Source organism: Amblyraja radiata, chromosome 32, assembly GCF_010909765.2.
Source record: "Amblyraja radiata isolate CabotCenter1 chromosome 32, sAmbRad1.1.pri, whole genome shotgun sequence".
Lineage (NCBI taxonomy): Eukaryota > Metazoa > Chordata > Chondrichthyes > Rajiformes > Rajidae > Amblyraja > Amblyraja radiata.
In genome coordinates this window covers 14,008,879-14,030,522 of record NC_045987.1, presented here as the reverse complement: position 1 = coordinate 14,030,522, position 21,644 = coordinate 14,008,879, and the positions used below count along the sequence as shown (strand labels likewise).

Below are 21,644 nucleotides of genomic sequence, written 5' to 3'. Positions count from 1 at the left end.
TCTTTCATATTTAACAAGTAGGGGGTGACAAGAGTTTGCAGAACTTGCTTCAATTGTTCCACTAAAAGTTTTAACCACCATTAGAGAATATTGGGTATCGTACATCAGCGACTCCAACTAACTCCTTGGATTGTTCAGAAATGTTCTAAATGTTGCATTGTTTGGATCAGTTAAATTTCAGCATGGAAATACAGACTGGCTAAATATTCAATAACTTTTTTTAAAGTAACAGCTGGGTATAGGTTTGTGATCAATAATCCTCAGGGAGTGTTGAGTTTTTCATGTGGATTTTTCATGGATGTGCTTTTTATCTATTTATTTATTTATTTATCTATTTATTTATTTGTTTGTTTTATTATTTATTTTGAACAGAATATAAAAGAATAAAAAACAAGTGTGAAACAGCATACAAAAAACAAAACAAAAATATTTATAAAGTGTCATAAACAATATCTATAAATAAATGAAATCATGTGTCCGAAAAGGAGCAGGAAGAAGCCAAAGCTTATTAATTCCCACCCCTTATTCAACTGCTTGTAATTATCTTATACAAATTTAGCAGCTATATGTACACCATATGTACACCAGCCACTATATGTACACCAAATTATTTACATTTTTAAAGAAAATCTTGAAAAGTTAACATAATTCATGAATAAATGAATGTTGTTCACAGGATGTACAAATTGTAGAACTTTAAAAACATGGATGTCACCAGAGCCTTTGAGATACTTTAACAAACATTTCCGAAAAGAAGGATCTCGACCTGAAATGTCACCATTCTTTTTCTCCAGAGATGCTGCCTGTCCCGCTGAGTTACTCCAGCATGTTGTGTCTTATCTTTTCCGAAAAGAACTGTGCAAACAGATGAGATGTACATTATACTATGTAGCGAGAGGCTTGTTGAACCTTCTGGTCATATTATTTATGTACTATGCTCTAGATTTTTTTTTCTAGGTCTGCATGCAATTTCCATGATTTTTACGTAATTTAAGGGTTATTTTTTATGCTTCTTAGTTTCACCAAATTCATCGCAGCATTAGTTTTATCAATTGAAGTCAATTTGTCACGAGGATTCACAAGGAAAGGAAATTAATTGTAAGCATACTGAATCTCATTGTGACATTTCTTGGCAGAAAACCAGGTTCATAAAATCAGACTCTAGTTAATGGAGAGCTGCAAATGTCAATTTGCTGATTTGACTTTTGAGCATTTTAAAGTGGAATTTCTAAATACTGCACACTCTCATGTTCTTCCCCACGTCCCCCTATCACAGCAGTTAACTGTTCATATCTACCTAATCATGCAAATATTTGCTTTTCTGTAGTACTCCAGAAACAATTAATCTGATCCTATTGAGCGGATCACCATCAAACTCAAATGACAGATTTTGCCAGCTTGCTCCTGCACATTGAATCATCATGTGTGTTTCCAATCTCCCCCATATGTCAATACTTGGACAGATGTAGAGACCCTTTCTCACAGGAACTCTGCACCCCGTGATCCAGCAGCATGAAGGCATTGGATGGTGCAGGGTTGGCCCTGCCCTGAACACTCCACAGGTGGTGAGGTTGGAGGAGGAAGAAGCTTTGGTGATGGAAGCTTCAGTTGATTTGCTTTAATGTTCAGATTTTTAACATTAAAAATAAACACTGTGGCAGAGCATCTCAAGTGCCTTTTGGAATAAATAAATATGGGAGATTGAGCTGAAGATCAGTGTTTGAGTGATGGGTTTGGTTTGATTATTGTCTTGAGTTTGAAAACCATTGTACACTGAAGCGAGAGTGAACATCTTGAGGCCTTCTCTCCTGTAGAGCGAGAGCAATAGTGAGGATGCTGGTGAGGGGGAATACGTTAATCTGTATTCGTCCAACCAAACCAATGGAGACCTCCCTCACTCTCAAGCAGTAAGTAGCATCCGAAGCATGTTGAGTCTTTGGTGCTTGGCTCTAGAGGGAAGCATGTTGGAATGGTTTTCTATTGTGCTGCTCATTTCATTGTGCTGTGAAACTCATCATTAATAAAATTAACATCAACCAACTGCTCACCCTGTAGTCTTTCAGTATTGGATCCACTAAGAAGGTAGGGTATCACATGACCAATTTGCCTGGCAGCCATAATCCAATGTGCGGTATAGCTAGGAATTTTGCTTCTTATCACCAAGATAACCTGGCTTTGTTTATTGAGATCTAATTGGCATTTATACCATTGGCAGCTGACTGAAACAAACATGGGCCAGCTTCCATAAATAGGTAAGCATGTTTCAAAATATTAGATGCAGTCCCTGTTTATTAAGCTTTCATCTTCAAAATCGACATTGTCTTGGAGTCATCTCTAAAATCTATTTCCAATTCCAATATATAGTCATTACATCAATGCAACCAAATATTCTACTTCATACTTACAGAAACATCAAAAATGTCATTTGGTATATGACAGCTGTGATAGTGAGGTATTGGCCAAACATCGAACTGCTTGTTGCCATGCTCGTTTTATTGTATGTGAGGTGCACATGCACAAAGAGTACCTCTGCCTGTATCTTAATTCACACAGCACTAGGATTTTGATCTACAATGACTCAAAACGAAGCAATACTTCTAGTAAAACACTTATTCTGTTCTCAGTTTTCTTCTTGTGCTCACACTCCTCTATTCTTTGCCAACCTAGAAATTGAGTTGTGACATTTCTTTTAAGTTACCCTCTTGTTCATCTCTTCACTGTAATTGTTTCATCCATTGGAATCTTCTGCCAAAACCCTGTGCTGGAATTCTTTCGCTGAACAACTTTATCTCACTGTCCCTCCTTTAGGGTGTTCCTTAATCTTTCTTTTTTTTAACCAAGTTTTAATATAACTTTAATGGAGCAAAAGTTCCCAGTGCTCTTTTAGGTAGTGTCATTAAATAGTCAAAGGGCATTGAACAAGTCCCAGTTGTTGTTTTGCCTGCCTTTGTTTGCTTGCCGCATCTAATCAAGGTTGAATAAGAAGAACTTGGTTATGGCATTAGTATCCAGCGTCTCTCTCTATCTTATGCAGAAAAACATCTTGTATTGCATCATTTAAGACGTTTAGAACAGAATAAATCTTGTTCTTCCAGGGCACACAACTAACGCAAACATTTTCTGCATCAGGTTTAGCTGTACACAAAATACTGAACTGCCTCTTTGTACTCATGTCAATGCTCAAAGTTGTAGTTGAGAAGACTGCGGTTGTTGGTCATGGTGTAGCTTTTAGCTTCTAAAACATGTGCTTTTAACATGCTTCATACTGCTCTACACATAACTGCTTGCATGGAGAGCGACTATTGGCCTTTAGACTACTTTCTCATATGGCTGCAGTGATGAAAATGGATTGATACATCTTTTTACACTAGCCTTTTGGCTTGACAATTTTGAGGGATTATATAAACATTTGTAGAATAGTAAACGTGACCAGTTTGTGGTTATTTGTCTGAGAGAAATAAACCATTAAAGTTTTTATCTCCAGATGTATATTTAAAATCTAACCAGTTTCTCGACTGTGCACATCACTGTTTTTCCAAGAACCTGCTCCCTATTAGTCTTAAATGCAATATAGATAATATTTTTTCAGATTTGGAACAAAATGACCACTCAGTTAATTTGGGATTATAATTAGTTGACCTGTATATACTTAGCTAACTATTGTAAGCGCTACAGCCTTTTGGAAACGCTTCACTTTTGATAGAGCTATGGATAAAATGCTCTCACTCTGCAATTTGACAATCCAGTGTGTGTTGCGCTTGTGTGTGGTAACAATAGGCGTAAAATTTAATGCTACAAAAGCTAAACAAGTATTTTATCCCCTACACTCCCCAGTGGACTATATCGCAGTAAGTTTTATGCCTCGTATTAGTGGCTTCTACTACTACACTAATTTTTTTAAGCTATTTTGGGTACTAAATATCTCTTGGCACTCATGTAAGTGCTGACTGTAGCATTTTCCAAAAGTGGTTTTCTGCAGATTTATGTAATAGTTTAAAAAATAATAGTCATAAAATCAATATAACAGATTCCAATGGATTTCTAAATACATCACCTTTTTAAAAGAGTTTCAACCAATTGGATAATTGACAAAGTTGCCAAAGATACATCTTGACTGTTCCTATATGAGACCAATCATGAAGTCATTAAATATTATTTTCCATACTTTAATGGATAATTCTATGGCTGTGTCCATATTCAGCACTATTTATTTGCGGATCATATTTTGGATATCATACAGTTTCCAATTGATATTTAGCACTTAAAGTTGGCATTTTCTGGGGAAATACAACCCAGTGTTAGTCATCGACCATTTTTATTCTTTCTTTCTGGCTATTCAGGAAATGCCGATGTGTGCTGATACTGTAAGTGATTCCATCTTTAACATTTGTCTTAAATTGCACTAGTACCACTGTACTCGGCGGCTTTAGCACATTTTTAGACAGTTATCATCAGTAGTAGATAATATTTGAGAATACCTAATGTAGTCGAAAAGCTGTAGATGATGATATGATTCTAACATAATTCAAAAGTGTGTTGATAAAATTTAATACCTAGTGATATTTCCCCACACATTGCATAACCAATTTAATTTCATTCCAGGAGCCTGCAGAATCTTCTAACGAAGAGGAGATCCATCACAGTGATTCCCCCAAATCAACTAATGTAAAGGAAAACCAAGAAAGAAATGACAGGTGGGATTGTTGATTTAAAGACCTAGACTCTTGGCATTCAGCAAAAAAAATCATGATTGCAAAATTCTCCTGGAATGTAATAATCCACTTGACCATGAGCTGTCATTTGTTACCAGGGTGTGTACACGACTTCTGTCACGATACAATTTAGCTTTCAATCTTAATTAAATGAACAAAAGGTGTGTTCATTAAATTTGGGATTTGTTCAGACACAGACAACTAAATAGATAATGAAAAATCCAGTTCATACTCCGAAAGCGTGTATATTTTGTATTATTATTTGATTCAAAGCAAAATATTACTTTTCTTTATCTTTAAGATCACAGCTAAGAAGAAATATAATAATTTGAGTACAAACCCAACTGCATTGAATTGAGACAATTGTGAATTTGTGAAGCGCTGTTTAAAAATAAATTAAAATGCTCAAGTAGATTTTGTAATGCAGTTATACAACATGGAACCAGACCTGTTGGCCCATCGAGTTTGTGCTAATTATCAACCACCGCATTATATTTATTTGGCAATCAGTGTATTTTCACCACATTCTTGTGTAAATATACAACTGAATAGAGGAATTTATAGAAGACTTATTTAAGTGACATTGGATAACTGCAAGATCTGACTCCAATGGGGAAGAGGATGCCAAAATTTGAAGTATGAAGGGAGGGGAGATTAGAAAAGGCCATGGTGGGATTTGTCCAAGAAAATTTGATATTGTTGAATATATTGGTGAATATACTGCTGGGGTAGGGATCGAATGATGTATTAACTAAATGTGAAGATATAGGCTAAAGAGCCCAAAAGAGCAGTCTTGGTCTGTTTTGTAGTTTGTAGTGATGATTAATGCAAACAAAAAAACATAAGAGGGTTCCTTTACATAGACTGCATTATCTGCAACTGTAGAGGCAAGGGTGGAAAGGAGAAGTTATGGGAAGCAGTCTTGTTAATGCCGTTATGCATCTTGGTTCCAGATCAGCCTAGGCTTCAAGCTTTCACTACAGTACAAACTGAATGTAGGTCATCGCACCAGAGAGAGGTTTCAGCTATGATAACTTTAGTTAAGTTTAGAGATGCAGCTTGAAAACGGGTATTTCAGCCCGAATCTGCACTGACCATCGATTACCTGTACGCACTGGTCTTACACACAAAGGGCAATTTACAGAGGCCATTTAACCTACAAACCTGCACGTCATTGGAAAGTGGGAGGAAACTGGAGCACCTGGAGAAAACTTATACGGTTGCAGAGGGAATTAACAAACTCTGCTCGAATCCTTTTGCGCTGTGAAGGAGCAGCTCTATTGTTGCGCCACAGTTGAAAGAAATCTGTCTCAACATATCTGATATTTGACATGTATATAAATGTGGATTTGAAGGAATTTGAATTAGCAAATATTTTACATGATGCAAGCAAAAACTGGCTGACTGAAAAGAGATGAATATTTAGATGAAGAAAAAGATATATTGGCTCTGTGGGCAATATGGTTGGAAAGCATACAGTTTGTCACAATATCTAGACTGACTGAACCCTTAACGTAATGTGGCAGTTTTCTCTTTCATGTGCCTTGTACTTAAGCTTTGGCCTATTCTCTCCCTCAAGTTGAATATTAAATTCATTTGTATTATGATCACTACAGCCTGGGGGAGTCTTCAGCATGAGATTGCTAATTAAGCCCATCATCTTTCACAATACTATGTTTAAAACACCTGCTCTCTGGTTCAAAACCAGCTATTCTAAGAAACTATCCTGCAAACAGTGTGACCCCATTAGATTGCCTTTGCCCTTTTGATTTTTCCAGTCTATCTGTCAATTAAAATATCTCATAATTAACATCATGCCTTTCTAACAGACTCCCATTTATTTATTTCCATTACATTGTGCCTCTGGGGAGGGAGTCCACGGGAATGAAAATGACCACAAAGTCATACCCCAAGAGTTAATGATTGTATGGCATTTAGGATATTGTTTCGTCCCACTGTTCCACAGTTAAACCTACTTTAATTTGCGTTCATGGCGGAGCAACCCCTCAGCTAAATTATTATAATCAAAATAAACTATCAAATATTCTTGCTACAATAGTGTATATTTAGACGATATGAAATCCAACGAACTTTCCTTCAGAAGAGAATAATTGATAATTATAATTTATATGTATTCCTTATTTATCTGGTGTTGGAAGCCAAGCTATCTCATGCGCTGCCGATTGATTTATTTCTGTTTTATTTGTCTTTCTCTTAGGCGAGCAGACACACAAAATTCATCTGATTTGGATCCAAATGATGAAACGGATGAATTGTCCCTCATAGATCATGAAGAAATTGTGGCGAGACTAACACTCAAACAAGAGGTAAAGCATACTTTAGCATAGTTGGCACCGACCTGGAATAGAGTAATCCACTGTTGTATCAGTGAGCAGACTGTTGTGAGTGACCTCGGATGAATTTAATGCTGAGTGTGATAGAGTGATGGATGAAATTCTGGCTGGGGTGAAGAAAAGTACACAGGCTTGTAGTTTGAATCACACCTGATTTACTCCTTCGTTGTAACTTGCATTGGAGTCTGGATACTCTTTGATTGTCTCACCTGTGCCATCCATGGCTTATTTGCAGTGAAGTTATTTGTTCAACAAATCCAGACCAGTCTGTTGTTGCTTTGTAGTATAGGCCCACAGTCAAGCAAAATCCCATATTTGGTCTCCTAAACTGCTGTAGTGTGTAGCTGCTGGAATTGAACCATGCCTGTGTGGTGTGGGTGGGCTGGGAACAGTAGCAATACTGAAGTAGGGACAGGGAAAGAAACTAAATTGAACCAAAATCTCATATTGGCAGTTAATTTATGGTTGCATTGGTGCCAGCTGCAATAAAGGCAACAGGTTTCCTATATTTTAATCTCAAAGGAACCTTGAAAAGGTGAGGCAAACTGCAATCCTAATACAATCTTATTATACATATGTATATGTAAACATCGATATAAATTGGGTTGGTGCTTTAAATATGCATTACATTTTTTTTTCTTACTTTGGTTTTCGCTTTGATTAGTTCAAATGATCTACATTTTATTGTTGAGAACCCAAAGTAAATCATGATATCCATTAAAAGCTTTTATATAATGTGTGTGCGTGTGCGTGCGTGCGTGCGCTACCACAACAAGTGTATCTCCAGAATTGGAAATAATTATTGTCTCTGCTTCCGTAGAACAATTGTATATATTCAGAACAGATGCAGAATTATTATTGACCATGCAATAGGAGGCCTCACCTCCTGTTAGAAGGATTGAATGAGTTGTGACAGCAAACCATTTGGTTTCCAGCAGCTGTCAAAAACAATCAGACAATTCATCACTTCTGAGTGCTCATGGGAGTGGTGGGGGGGGGGGGGGCGGAGGAAAGAGTGTATTGGAAGGACAACACTGGAATCTATATTGTGAATGTAAAGTTGTACACGAGGAAATTGACGAAATGATACATTTCTTGCACTAAAACAAAATAATAATTTTACTGATCATCTTAAATTTGAACCAAAATTTGAGTTGGTATCCAAGTTTATATTGAAATTGCCGCATTTAATCAGTAAAAGCCAATCTAGGGAATTGATTATTTCCCAATAGATCTTTTATCGCTGGGTATGAAGGTAGCTGATGAGGTTGATCTGGGAGTGGCAGATTCTGCTGCAGCTGGCCTTGGATTTCCATCCAGCCCAGAGCCATTGCTGTTCAGCGTCCTCATCTCCTTTCCCCAGTCAGTATGCACTCGACTACAGGACAACTACTCTCAGATCCTTGCACAAGGTCAAATCCAGCATGGTGGACATCTTGCTGCAAATAGCAAACCCCGCTCTCTGATGGCCTATAAATATAACATCCCTGGCAACATGCGTTAACTCTGCCCCTCTTTCCACAGATTCTATCTGAACTGCTGAGTAGATTCAATATTCTGCTTTTATTCCCGATTATAACCTGCTGATACAGAATCAAGTTCACAAGTTATCGGAGTAGAATTAGGCCATTCGGCCCATCGCGTCCACTGCCATTCAATCATGGCTGATCTCTGCCTCCTAATCCCATTTTCCTGCCTTCTCCCCATAACCCTTGACACCGTTCTAATCAAAAAATTGTCTATCTCTGCCCTAAAAATATCCACTGACATAGCCTCCACAGCACTCTATGGCAATGAGTTCCACAGATTAACTACCCTATGACGAAATAAGTTCCTTCACCCCTCCTTTGACCTCTGGTCCTAGACTCTCCCACCAGTGGAAACATCCTTTCCATATCCACTCTATACCTGTCACTATTCTGTAAGATTCAATGAGGTCCCCCCTCAACTTTCTGATCTCCAGCGAGTAGAGGCCCAGTGCCGTTAAACTTACAGTGCTTTGAGATTCAGTAACGTGGAAAACCTACAATTATCACATTAGTATATATATTTTTAATATTTATAGTAATTAAAACACAAAATACTTTTTTTGTAATTAATATCTGAAGCTAGGTAATCTTAAATAGCTTTATATTTAGTTTTCTTCCCATTATGGCAGAAGGCACTCAAGGTATACTATTTATAAATGGGGCTAAGGGGAGAAAAGTAATTCAAGCTTTCACATGGGATTTAGCCAAATATCTCCTTTGCCACTTCCCACATTTCATGCAAATTGTTTCCAGCTGCACTGTGTTCATAAGCACTCATTCATTCAAGTATGCCTGGTTTAGTTTAATCCGAAGCACTATTTCACAGAAGTAAATATTGTCCAATAAAGTTTTTAAAATGTTGGAAAATGTTCAACTTTTACGTACAGGCTTTGGTGGCATCCTGTACCCTGAGCAGTATTGATATAACTATAAATAAATTACGTCCATAATTTTAAAATTACCTGAGATAATTGTGCTGTGGTGAACTGTTTTGAGACTTGATGGGGGTAGGCAGTGATGATTCCCAAAGTTCAGTGATCTGATTTAGAAAATGTTTTAAATGACCTAATGCCTTAGCTTTGGCATTATTCATGAAATGTGCGGGTGATATGAAAATGAGGAAGATGGCAGTAAATTGCAGGAAAATTACAGATAAATATGAGACAAGGCACGAAGGGCAAAGACCTCCCTAATTCTAGGTACCGTGCTTGAAGCTTTGTTACGGACCAGAAACACTGGTAATGCTGTATGGAACAGAAAAAGCTCAGAAGACATTTGTCTCTTTAAAATCTTAGCTAGTTTACAAAGTAAATGAAAAAAAATTGGCAGAAGAGATAAGAATGAGTTTAAAGATATATAGCAATTGGCAAAAGAACAAGAGATTATAAATCTTTCAAGAAGTGGATGGGATTTGAAATTCTCTGCATGATCTTAACCAGCTGAGGAATGGCTAATGGAGTTTAATGCAGACAAGTGTGAGGTGTTGCATTTTGGGAAGTCAAGCCAGGGCAGCCTTCATTCACAGTGACTGGTAGGGCCCTGGGGAGTGTTGTCGAGTAGAGGGAGCTAGGAGGACAGATGCATAGTTCCCTGAAAATGGGTCGCAGTATAGACTTGAGGAACTGAGCTATATGGAGAGGTTGGGCAGGCTAGAACTTTATTCACAGGAAGCTGAGGGTGATATAAAATCATGAAGGGAATAGATAGGGTGAATGCACAGAGTCTTTTACCAAGGGTAGGGGAACCAAGAACGCAAAAGGATAGGTTTAAGGTGAGAGGGGAAAGATTTAATAAGATCCTGAGGGGCAACTTTTTCCACACACAGGTTGGTAGGGAAATGGAACAAACTGCTTGAGGAGGTAGTTCAGGGAGGTATTATAATGGCATTTGAGAGGCATTTGGTCAGGTACATGGATAGAAAAGATTGATAGGGATATGGGCAAATGAGGCCAGCTTAGATGAGGCACCTTAGTCAACGTGGATGAGTTGGGCCGAAAGGCCTGATTGTTTCCATTCTGTATGACAATGACTGAATAATTCAGATTTGGTTGTGGCCTTTATAGGGGAATTGAATAATTAGTTGGAAGAAAAGTTCAGTGATTTGGAAGAAGCACAGGGGTGTAGGGATTCATTGTCTTGTTCTTAAAGGCAACTTGATTCAAATGCACTGTGAGATCTGCTGTAATGAACCAGTCTGTGACTGAGTTAGGCTTCTGCAACATTTATGACTTGTCAAGGTGGATATTGTGCAAAGGCTTAAAGATAATTGCTTCGTCATAGTATCTGATGTAATGGATTTTGATCTGCTAACTATAAACTTAATCTTTCTCACTGAACCCGAATCCTACCCCCAAGAGAAGCAATCAGGAAAAGCTTCACTGATTTCTCCAAAACAATTAGATCATTTGGTGGAGGGGGGAGGGGGAGGGGGAGGGGGGGGGGATGTTTCCTTTCCCTACTATCTCACTTTAAATGTTGAAACACCGCCTTGAATAGCACCCAGGATGAAGCAACTGATGCTTATTTATTCCACATATGGTTGACAAGTTTGAAGTAAGTTTAATAAAAATAGACATTTTTATGTGTGGTTGCTTAGAAATGAGCTATGAGCTCTCAGAATATTGATATAAAATTGATTCCAAGCTCTTTTAATCAATACAGTTGTTAATCAATGGGAAATCTGCCTTTCTGAAACAGTCATTTTCTTTGTTGCACATTAAATCCATCACTTGCAAGTGTGCGTACAAAATCACTAATCATTGGCAAGCTGTTTGCCATAATGATAATTTTGCGGCTGTGGAAAAATCATAAATGTTTCTAAAATCTTAAAGGCAAGAGTACAAAACCCTCTTTATAACCTAGATCATTTTTCCAGTTACTATAGGCATAGTAAATGGAGAGGGAGTCCAGTTTACAGAACAAAACATCTTTTATATTATGATTGGTTTTGTTTTGATGCATTTTTAAATTGACATTCCTTTTTGCTTGCATATATACATTAGAATGTATACAATTTTCAACCAATATTCTAGGGAGAAGATGGCCCAGAGGTGCGAGGAGGCTCCGTGGATATTCTCATCGTGCATGCAACCGAGACAGATCGTAAAGGTAACCACTGGAATGACATCCAAAGGATAGACCTAATTCCAGTTTTGTGATTCAGATTTTGACAGGAAAATAAATGATCTCTTGCTCTCTACTCTTGGAATGTTATTACCATTTTATATTTTGCCATTTGGAAGTTCTCCACCTTGAAGGCCAAATTAGTTGGCCTTTAATTATTTTAATGTTGCTTTAAATTTACTGTAAATTGTTGCTTACTCTTTTTTATTCCAACCCTTCCTTCCTGTTGAAGCCTGCAATCTGTTCTTAACTTATTCATTACATTAAGATGTAATGTTTTTAGGTCTTAAGATACGACTTGGGCTGATGAGTAAAGTCAAGAGGGAGGGAGAATAGTAGTGACTGAAAATTAGCAAAACAAGTTCAAATAGATTCAATAAAGTTAGCACCATGCTTTTCTTTGGTTGAAGGAACATATCTTGTGTCTTTTTGATTTAATTATCATGTTGAGGAATATTGGAAACCGGTAAGCTTATTTAGTACTCATAACCTGTTTCTTTTGTTCATACTTCCATTTGCCTGCTTGTCTTCCACTTTAGATTTAGTCCTTTACTGTGAGGCATTTCTGACCACGTATCGAACATTCATCCCACCTGAAGACATCATCAAGAAACTGCACCATCGATATCCTTTTTTTTGTAATTTATACAAGATTCCCTGTTTCAATTTGGTATAAAGGGGCAATTAATGTTTAGCATCGTGACATGCATCCAGGAAAGTTGTTACTGTGAAAAAGCTCATTTATAACATTGCCCGCATACACACACATGGAACAGCTATTTTTTCCTAACTAATAACCACTTATGAGAAGTTTTGCCACTGTCCGGATACTTTCAAAAAACGGGTGAGCAAGAATACGTTCTTCGTTCTGGTCCGCGTGGTGGATGAGTTGTGGTGAGTAATGTTGGCAATTGTTGTACACTTAGTTTCTACAACATTTTAAAGAAAATATAACGTGAAGGAAAGAACTGCAGATCCTGGTTTAAATTGAAGGTAGACACAAAATGCTGGAGTAACTCTGGGACAGGCAGCATCTCTGGAGAAAAAGAATGGGTGACGTTTTGGGTCAAGTCTAACGAAGGGTCTCCCATTCCTTCTCTCCAGAGATGCTGCTTGTTCCGCTGAGTTACTCCAACATTTTGTGTCTACCTAAGAAAATATAGCTATTGTTTGTCTGCAGACATTTTGAAGTACAATATATTTGTCTTGTATAGGAAACTATACTGTCTATGTGACTTAATAATTGTAATCTGAAGAATCAATCTGAAGAATATTTGCAGCTTTCTTATGTCATTAGACATAGTATTTTCCATACCAAAAATTATTAAGTCCCAGCAGAGAATAACATATCGCCAAGTGACCATATGATTATTTGCACCCAGGGCTTGTTTATATTGTTGTTACTTTTTGTTGCTAAGTTTTAATTAATCATTTTTGACCAACTATTTCCTCTATCTTCTTTGGGGCAAAGGCATGACTATATGAGTGAGTTCAGATACTCCTACTGCGATGTCGCAGTATTTTGACCCAGTTCTGAAGTTACTGTTGCTCTTCATGTGGTATATGGTGCAGCCATGATTGGAGTTGATGGAATAATTGTTCAGGATGGTGAATTGAATGGCATTTAAATGGACTGTTCTGTCCTGGATGGAGGCAATCTGTTTTTGTTATGGAATCAGAGAGTGTTACAGCGTAGAAACAAGCCCTTTGGCCCAACTTGTCAACATGTCCCATCTACACTAATTGCACCTGTCTGCATTTCGCTCACATCCCTCTAAACCTACCTTATCCATGTATCTGCTTAAATCTTTGCAATAGTACCTGCCTCAACTACCTCCTCCGGTAGCTTGTTCCATACACCTACCACCCTTTGCTTGAAAAGCTACCCCTCAGGTTCCTATTACATTTTTCCTCCCTCACCTTAAATCGAGGTCCTCTGGTTCTCGATTCCCCTACTCTGGGCAAGAGACTCTGTGTGTCTACCCAATCTATTTCTCACATGTTTTGTACACCTCTATAAGATCACTCTCCTTCGCTCCAGGGAATAGAGTCCTAGCCTGCTCAACCTCTCCCTGTAGCTCAGGCCCTCGAGTGCTGTTGTTGGCCGATTAGGAAAAGGGGAGATGCAGCGAGACCTGGGTGTCATGGTACACCAGTCATTGAAAGTAGGCATGCAGGTGCAGCAGGCAGGGAAGAAAGCGAATGGTATGTTAGCTTTCGTAGCAAAAGGATTTGAGTACAGGAGCAGGGAGGTTCTACTGCAGTTGTACAGGGTCTTGGTGAGACCACACCTGGAGTATTGTGTACAGTTTTGGTCTCCAAATCTGAGGAAGGACATTATTGCCATAGAGGGAGTGCAGAGAAGGTTCACCAGACTGATTCCTGGGATGTCAGGACTGTCTTATGAAGAAAGACTGGATAGACTTGGTTTATTCTCTCTAGAATTTAGGAGATTGAGAGGGGATCTTATAGAAACTTACAAAATTCTTAAGGGGTTGGACAGGCTAGATGCAGGAAGATTGTTCCCGATGTTGGGGAAGTCCAGGACAAGGGGTCACAGCTTAAGGATAAGGGGGAAATCCTTTAAAACCGAGATGAGAAAAACGTTTTTCACACAGAGAGTGGTGAATCTCTGGAACTCTCTGCCACAGAGGGTAGTTGAGGCCAGTTCATTGGCTATATTTAAGAGGGAGTTAGATGTGGCCCTTGTGGCTAAGGGGATCAGAGGGTATGGAGAGAAGGCAGGTACGGGATACTGAGTTGGATGATCAGCCATGATCATATTGAATGGCGGTGCAGGCTCGAAGGGCCGAATGGCCTACTCCTGCACCTAATTTCTATGTTGGAGATCAAGATTGGAGAAGAGCTCCTTCTGGCAAGAGGGAAATATTCTGTACCCTTGATTTATGTTTTGCAGGAAAGGCTTTCTGTCAATGCTGTTGGGCGACTTGGTGATGGAATCAGAGTAGGTAGTTAGATCTTCTTGTTGACAATGGTCATTGCCTGGTACTTCGTGGCCAATGATCAGTCTAAGATTGAATGATGTGCAGGCATGGATTGGCTGGGGAGTTGTGAATAAAACTGAGCATGTGTAGACATCAGCATTCATACCCAATTTTGATCGTTATGATGGTAGGGACATTATTGATGAAACTACCAAATATGGTTGGGCCCAAGACGAGTCATGAGGAACTGCAGTGGTGTGTTGGGACTGGGATAATTGATCACTCATAACCGTAGCCATCTTCTGAGTGAGCTATGACTCCAATCATTGCCGTGATTCCTCTTGCTTACCAGTTTTACCAGAGCTCTTTCATGCCACAACTGGTCAATTGCTGCCATACGTCAAAGACAGTCCATGTTTGGATGAAGCGTGGGATTACTTTGGAACCATGTGGTCCTGACAAAACCAAAACTGGGCATCAGTGTACAAACTGAAAATGCTCCAATCGTGGTAGGTCTGACTGCAGAGAAAGTTAATGAGAAGAGAAACGGTTGATCTTTGAGGTCCGAAGCCCTTTGTCAGAACTGAGAATGAGGGATGTGTAAGAAGGAACACCGATGATAGACACAAAATGCTGGAGTAACTGAGCGGGAAAGGCAGCATCTCTGGAGAGAAGCTAACAATGATCCATTCTACATTTCCTTGATCATCGTCTGCTTTGATCTGTCATTTTCCCACCTTACCCTTCCACTGGTCTCCCTCTCCCCTGATTCTCAGTCTGAAGAAGGGTCTCTACCCAAAACGTCACCCATTTATTATCTCCAGAAATGCTGCCTGTCCCGCTGAAGTTTTGGGGTAAACAGTATCTTTGGGGAGACCTGAAGTGAATTAATGTGGCAATTGGAAGCAGATTGTCTGTGTTGTGTTGCTGCGAGCAGCGCTATGGAACATCCAGTAGGTCAGCCTGAACCGGAGGAGACAGACAGACTGAGCCCAAATCACAAATGGATGACCAGCAAAACTTTGTTGGCAGCACCTTAGCATTAACTGCTATCCCTCCTTATAAATCTCCACCTCTCTGCTACTTTCCTGCTTTAATATGCGTCTATTATTCACATACTGTTTTCCCATCATACGTTCTTGTGTGGCTTTCAATTTGATTAAAACACCAATGGAGGGCATTTTCACTATATTAATAGCACTGTATAATTGCAATTATTGTCTATGGCTAATGATGTACATTTGGAAATATAGTCTATTATATCTAAATCTAAATTTTATTAGTTATTTAAGTTATGACATAGGATGGAAGCTGCATACCAAATCTCGTTGCACTTATGTGCAATGACAATAAAATATATTATTATTATTATTATTAATGCTGGAATATACTTGAGTTACACGGGGGGTGGAGGGCGGGGGGTGGGGTGAAGGATCTGAAACCTGACTATTGGATGCCACTATAATTGTGCTAGTTTGTTTTGCAAGCATTAAATAATATTAAATACCTTGATCTGCATCTGCCTTAAGGGTGCTCACATTGACTGGCAGCTTATGATGTAGATTGTGGAGATATTGAAGTTGCATGTATGCCCTTTTCAATATCTGTATAAATCATTTTTTCATGTACATATTTCAGAAGATTGCTGTCTATTTTATTGCATGGTAAATATTAATAATGTGCAGTATGAATTTATACATACTGCCCATAATACTATAGTGATTGCATGTCATCTGATCAATTCCTTGTTGCTGTTTCTTTTCCCAGTCTGGTGGAGCTCTCGGATGACATCCTGAAGTTGCTCATGGAACTTGTGTTCCGTTTAGTGTGTAGTGGTGAACTGAGTCTGGCCCGGGTTTTGAGAAAGAATATTCTGGATAAAGTAGATCAGAAGAGGACTGTGAAGTATGCTGGTCTAATGAAGCCATTGGCTGCACGTGGGGTGGCAGCAAGGTACAGACTCCAGGTCTATCATTGTTAGACAATATCCTTCTCTTATCGTGGTTACTTGGAAAGTTTATAAATAGGTGGAAATGGGGAATCTCTTAAATTTTGTCTGTCATTGGGAGAATGTTTTGTGTGAAAATCAATCCTTGACTTTCTGTAACACTTGAACTCTTACTCCTGCAGGCCTGGAACGCTTCATGACTTCCACAGTCACGAGATAGCTGAACAGTTGACACTTCTGGATGCCGAGCTGTTTTACAAAATTGAGGTAAAGATTTGTCAGAATGGATCTGAATAGTTCATTGTTCTGCGAGCTGTACACATTGTTACATATTCACTGACAGGAGGTGAGTTGTCAAGTTCTGTCTGCCTGAATTGTTGAAACAATTGTGGACCAGTAGAAGACTGGATGTTAGAGGATTCAATTGAGGGAGAAAAATCATTCTGCCTCTCGTGTCTGCGCCAATGGTGGGGGAAAAAAGCTTCCCAGCTCTCCCCTCCTTCCAATGGGCGGTTCATAGCTCCGATGCTCTTCGAACGCAAGCAAATATTTTTGCAATGATGTGGGTTTCTGCATTGACCATCTTTCCAGGGAGTGGAGTCCAGACCCTTGTCGGACTCTCGCTTCTAATCCCACCAATTACTCCACTCTCATGTCCCCGTCATAGGGCCATTCTGTTTACTGTGTCTAGACTCCCCATGATTATACACATTTTATTAAAGTCTTCCTCAGCCTTGACTGTTTCAAAGAAAGCAAGCCAAGTGTATCCAATCTAATAACTAGACACAAAATGATGGAGTAACTCAGCGGAACAGGCAGCATCTCTGCATAGATGGAATGGGTGACGCTTCGGGTTGAGACCCTACTTCAGACTGAGAGTCTGGGACTAGGGTTACACAGAGATATAAGGAAGTGTAAGGTGTGAAAACGAGACATCAAAGGGGATGAGGTTCAAGGATAGCTAGGAGAAGGTGACAATGAAGCATACAGAGATAAAATGTAATCAAGGGGACAGCCAGACTGGTCGGAGAACTAGGAAGGGGCAGGGATGGAGAGAGCGGGAAAGCAAGGGTTACATGAAGTTAGAGAAGTCAATATTTATACCGCTGGGGTGTAAACTTCCCAAGCAAAATATGAGGTGTTGTTCCTCCAATTTGCACTGGGCCTCACTCTGACAGTGGAGGAGGCCCAGGACAGAAAGGTGGAATGGGAGGGGGAGTTAAAGTGTTAAGCAACTGGAGGATACATTGGCCTAGGCACTGAGCAGACGTGTTCAGCAAAACAATCGCCGAGCCTGGGCTTGCTCGGTCTTGCCAATATATAGATCCACACCTGGAACCACAGATAAGGTAGATAAGATTGGAGGAGCTGCAAGTGAACCTCTGCATCACCTGTAAAGACTGTCAAGATCCTTGTACGGAATTGGTAGAAATGGTATAGGGACAGGTGCTGCATCTCCTGCGGTTGCAGGGGATAGTACCTGGGAGTGGTTTGGGTGGGAAGGGATGAGTTAACCAGGGAGTTGTGGAGGTAACAGTCTCTGCAGGAGAGCGGAAATAGGTGGAGATGGGAAGATGTGTCTGGTGGTGGGATCCCGTTGGAGGTGGCAAAAATGTGGGAGGATTATGTGCTGTATGCGATGGCTGATGGGGTGAAAGGTGAGGACAAGGGGGACTCTGTCCCTGTTGCGACTGAGGGGAGGGGGAGCAAGAGCGGAGCTGCAGGATATCGAGGAGACTTTTGAGGGCCTCATCTATGATGGAAGAGGGGAACCCCGGTTCCCCAAAGAATGACAACATCTCAGATGTCCTGGTATGGAACACCTCATCTTGGGCGCAGATCCAGTGTAGACAGAGGAATTGGGAGTAGGGGATTGAGTCTTTGCAGCAGGCAGAGTGGGAAGAAGTGTAGTCTCGATAGCTGTGGGAATCAGTAGATTCATAATAGATGTAAATCATAACACTCTTTTGGTCATGGCAGCCTGCTTTACTCCCACTTAGTGCAGTTGTGTAATTTCCTGTAACGTGATGACTCAGTACTCAAGGCAGAGTCTCCCTGCCCTTGCATTCCATGCCTGGGCTTGTGCCTCTTTAACTATCGTTGGAACTTGATTTTCTGCCTTTTATGCATCTGTGGTTATAAACTTCCTCTGTTCCCGCAAATAGTGTGTGTTGATGCCTTTTTGCTTCTTCCCAAATGAATTATTTTCTCCAGATTCCATTCCTTTTGCCGCTTATCTGTCCAACTAGGCAGGCAATCAATGTCCTCTAGCCTCTAAAAGTTTTCTTCTCACTGTCACCCTTATCCCCAGTTTTTATATCAAACTTATATACTCCGTATACACTTCAATGTGTACTACAGAAAGCAAGGAACTGAGGACAATGCCCAGTGGAACAATAATATCTGATCATCCTAAGTGGAAAATAATATGCATCTGTGGAAGAAGAAAACTAAGTAGAAGTTTTTGATGTTGTGTTTTGTTAGTATAAATAATTGACCATTACATTTGAGACTGGTCATGGTTTGTAGACAGGTTTAATGATTAAAGCAGGTCAGACCAATCTCCAGGAAGGATGCTGATTATCAAATGAGAATGCCCACAAATAAAATGTAAACTGACACCTTGTCATGGTTTTACACTCCAATTAGCAATGGGAGTGATATGAAATTAAATTCCATTGGTGATTCCCTTGTGCTACAGTTTTCATTCCGATCCAGGCTGTGTAGGGCTAGCCTAGCACATTTTATAGCTCCCTTCATCTCTCTCTTTTATCACTTCTCTCAATGTCAGATCCCTGAGGTTTTACTCTGGGCCAAAGAACAGAATGAAGAGAAGAGTCCAAACCTAACACAGTTTACAGAGCACTTCAACAATATGTCCTATTGGTAAGCATGAAGCAATGTTTCTCAGCTCTTCTGTGCCAAAATGCTTCAGATAAAAGCCAAGTTCTGCATTGAAACAGCTGCATGCTCCTGGTTTGCGAATATCTGGGTGGAATAAAAGTGGGCAGTGCAAGTCTGGGAGCCAGTATTGAGTGCCGCGGCAAGGTACACATATCAAAACACAGGGACATGAAGGAGGTTGTGCTGTCATTCCTTTCTGGGATATATCTTTGATGTCTGTAGCAATATGTTTAGCATTAACATCATCACAATGGGGAACTGTGACAGCAAACACTTGCTGGTGCTGGCGATGATTATTCGAAGCGATTCCCACACATCATACTCAATCTTCCTATGCTTCCCATTTTGTTTTGAACATGTGAGCTTTTGGGCCAGAGTGTTAATGAGGCTGCGTGATTGCAAAGCTTTGAGGCGAGCATGATGTATTTTCCTGAACCAGTACCATTTTCCAGGAAGGGACACTGGATATCAAAGTATTCATGTTTTGGTCTTTCAGGGTGAGGTCAATAATTATTCAACAGGAAAAGGCACAAGATCGAGAACGGTTACTCCTCAAATTTATCAAAATTATGAAGGTTCGTAAACTGCTACACAATATGTTGTAGCATTTCTCTGCTGTCACATTTTGAGAACTGTAAGATTTGCTGAACAAATAACTTGCATGACATTTGTGTTTAATATATAGAACGGTGCATGGCTAGAAAACCTTGTGAAGCAAAATCTCACCCACAATGGCCATGTAACTTTGAAACTTTGCAGCAGATACTGAAATTCAACCTTTTAATTTTTTTTATAATTTCATTTTAATTTCTAGCACTTACGCAAACTGAATAATTTTAACTCGTACCTGGCTATATTATCTGCATTAGACTCGGCACCGATCCGCAGATTGGAATGGCAGAAGCAGACTTCAGAGGTAACGTTGTGATTTGTATGTTATGTCCAGGCTCCAATCTCTGCAGTAACTGGAAAACCTGTCTGTAAATTGGTGCAAAATGTCTCCTGGGTGGCAAAAGCTGAATTTATGGTGACACAGCCCACTTTTACATGGCTGCTATGGTATCATGTCTGAGTAGCATTCTGTAAACGGGTACCCTCATTGCAAAAACATACTAGAAAGAATTTTAAAACTTTGGAAATGAGCTGGTTGAATACTGTACGCCTGATAAATTCCTTTGCCACTTGGAATTGTTCATCTCCAGGATAGTCAGTTGAGTAAATTCAAAGCTGAGCGATTGTATTTTTGATATTACAATCTAGGAATAAGAAGACTGCAGGATAGTGGGCTTAAGACAAAATGTTCATTACAATGTTGTTGAATGAATCTCAGAATGTTAATGTCTTTTTATTGATGTTCTTTTGTAATAGAGGTTATTTTAATAGAGGTAGCAAAATGAAGGACCTTCCCAGTTATGACGATGGGTCGCAGACCCAAATCATTGACAATTTTTCATTCTACAGATGCTGCCCGACTGGAGTTTTTCCAGCATTCTTTTTTTTTTTTACAGCAATATAAATGTATGAACTGTAGAATACATACCTTCCGTCCACGGTAACAAGCCAGACATATCAGCACCTTGCTTTACAAAGTCCCTTGAGTAACCATCTAGATAAGAAACTTGTGACAAACTTTAGTACACAGTATTGTCATGTAATCTGTAGCATCAAGGTGCTTCTATATTATTGTAGGTCCTGCCTCCATGGTGTAAGTTGATGCTTGTCATGCAGCAGATTTTACAATGTGAGGCTCAGCAGAGCTAAACAGTGTTCCAAGAATGCTTGTGAGAATATGTTTCAGAAGTCTGCACCAATAATGGTTTAACTACAGAGATGACCAATGTTGTTGTTAAGCCTCTGCACTATGAACTAGAGAAAGATTGATAATGCAAAGGCAAACTGTGTTCAGGAGAACAGTGACAATGCACCCCTAAAGTGATCTGAACAGATTATGAAATCAGTTGTGAGTTTTCTTTGTACCTTCTTTTGCCACACAAGAAGCTCATTATGTTCTCTAGTAATTGCTGTGGTAATGCTTTGCCAATTGTCCAAGAAAACAGTGAGCGATTCTCTTGGGGAGGATGGCTGTTAAAGATAAGCAGTCTGTGGCTTCAGGCTAACACACCTGTTTA

The 21,644-nt window shown here is 39.5% G+C and overlaps 1 protein-coding gene across 14 annotated transcripts in view; it reads left to right on the top strand.

The window, feature by feature from the left end:
- The window catches only part of rapgef1 (Rap guanine nucleotide exchange factor 1), a 135,800-nt gene that overhangs the window by 102,793 nt on the left and 11,363 nt on the right, over nt 1-21,644 (top strand). For 6 of the 14 annotated variants that reach the window (XM_033049019.1, XM_033049016.1, XM_033049017.1 and 3 more), the window contains 12 exons: nt 1,815-1,907; nt 4,341-4,364; nt 4,603-4,694; nt 6,931-7,039; nt 11,628-11,703; nt 12,258-12,342; nt 12,520-12,612; nt 16,431-16,616; nt 16,794-16,878; nt 19,403-19,497; nt 20,012-20,090; nt 20,330-20,431. In XM_033049019.1, the coding sequence (XP_032904910.1) occupies nt 1,815-1,907; nt 4,341-4,364; nt 4,603-4,694; nt 6,931-7,039; nt 11,628-11,703; nt 12,258-12,342; nt 12,520-12,612; nt 16,431-16,616; nt 16,794-16,878; nt 19,403-19,497; nt 20,012-20,090; nt 20,330-20,431 (1,119 nt within the window). The remainder of the gene's footprint in view (nt 1-1,814; nt 1,908-4,340; nt 4,365-4,602; nt 4,695-6,930; nt 7,040-11,627; nt 11,704-12,257; nt 12,343-12,519; nt 12,613-16,430; nt 16,617-16,793; nt 16,879-19,402; nt 19,498-20,011; nt 20,091-20,329; nt 20,432-21,644) is intronic. The other 8 variants (XM_033049020.1, XM_033049025.1, XM_033049029.1 and 5 more) reach the window with 3 other exon arrangements.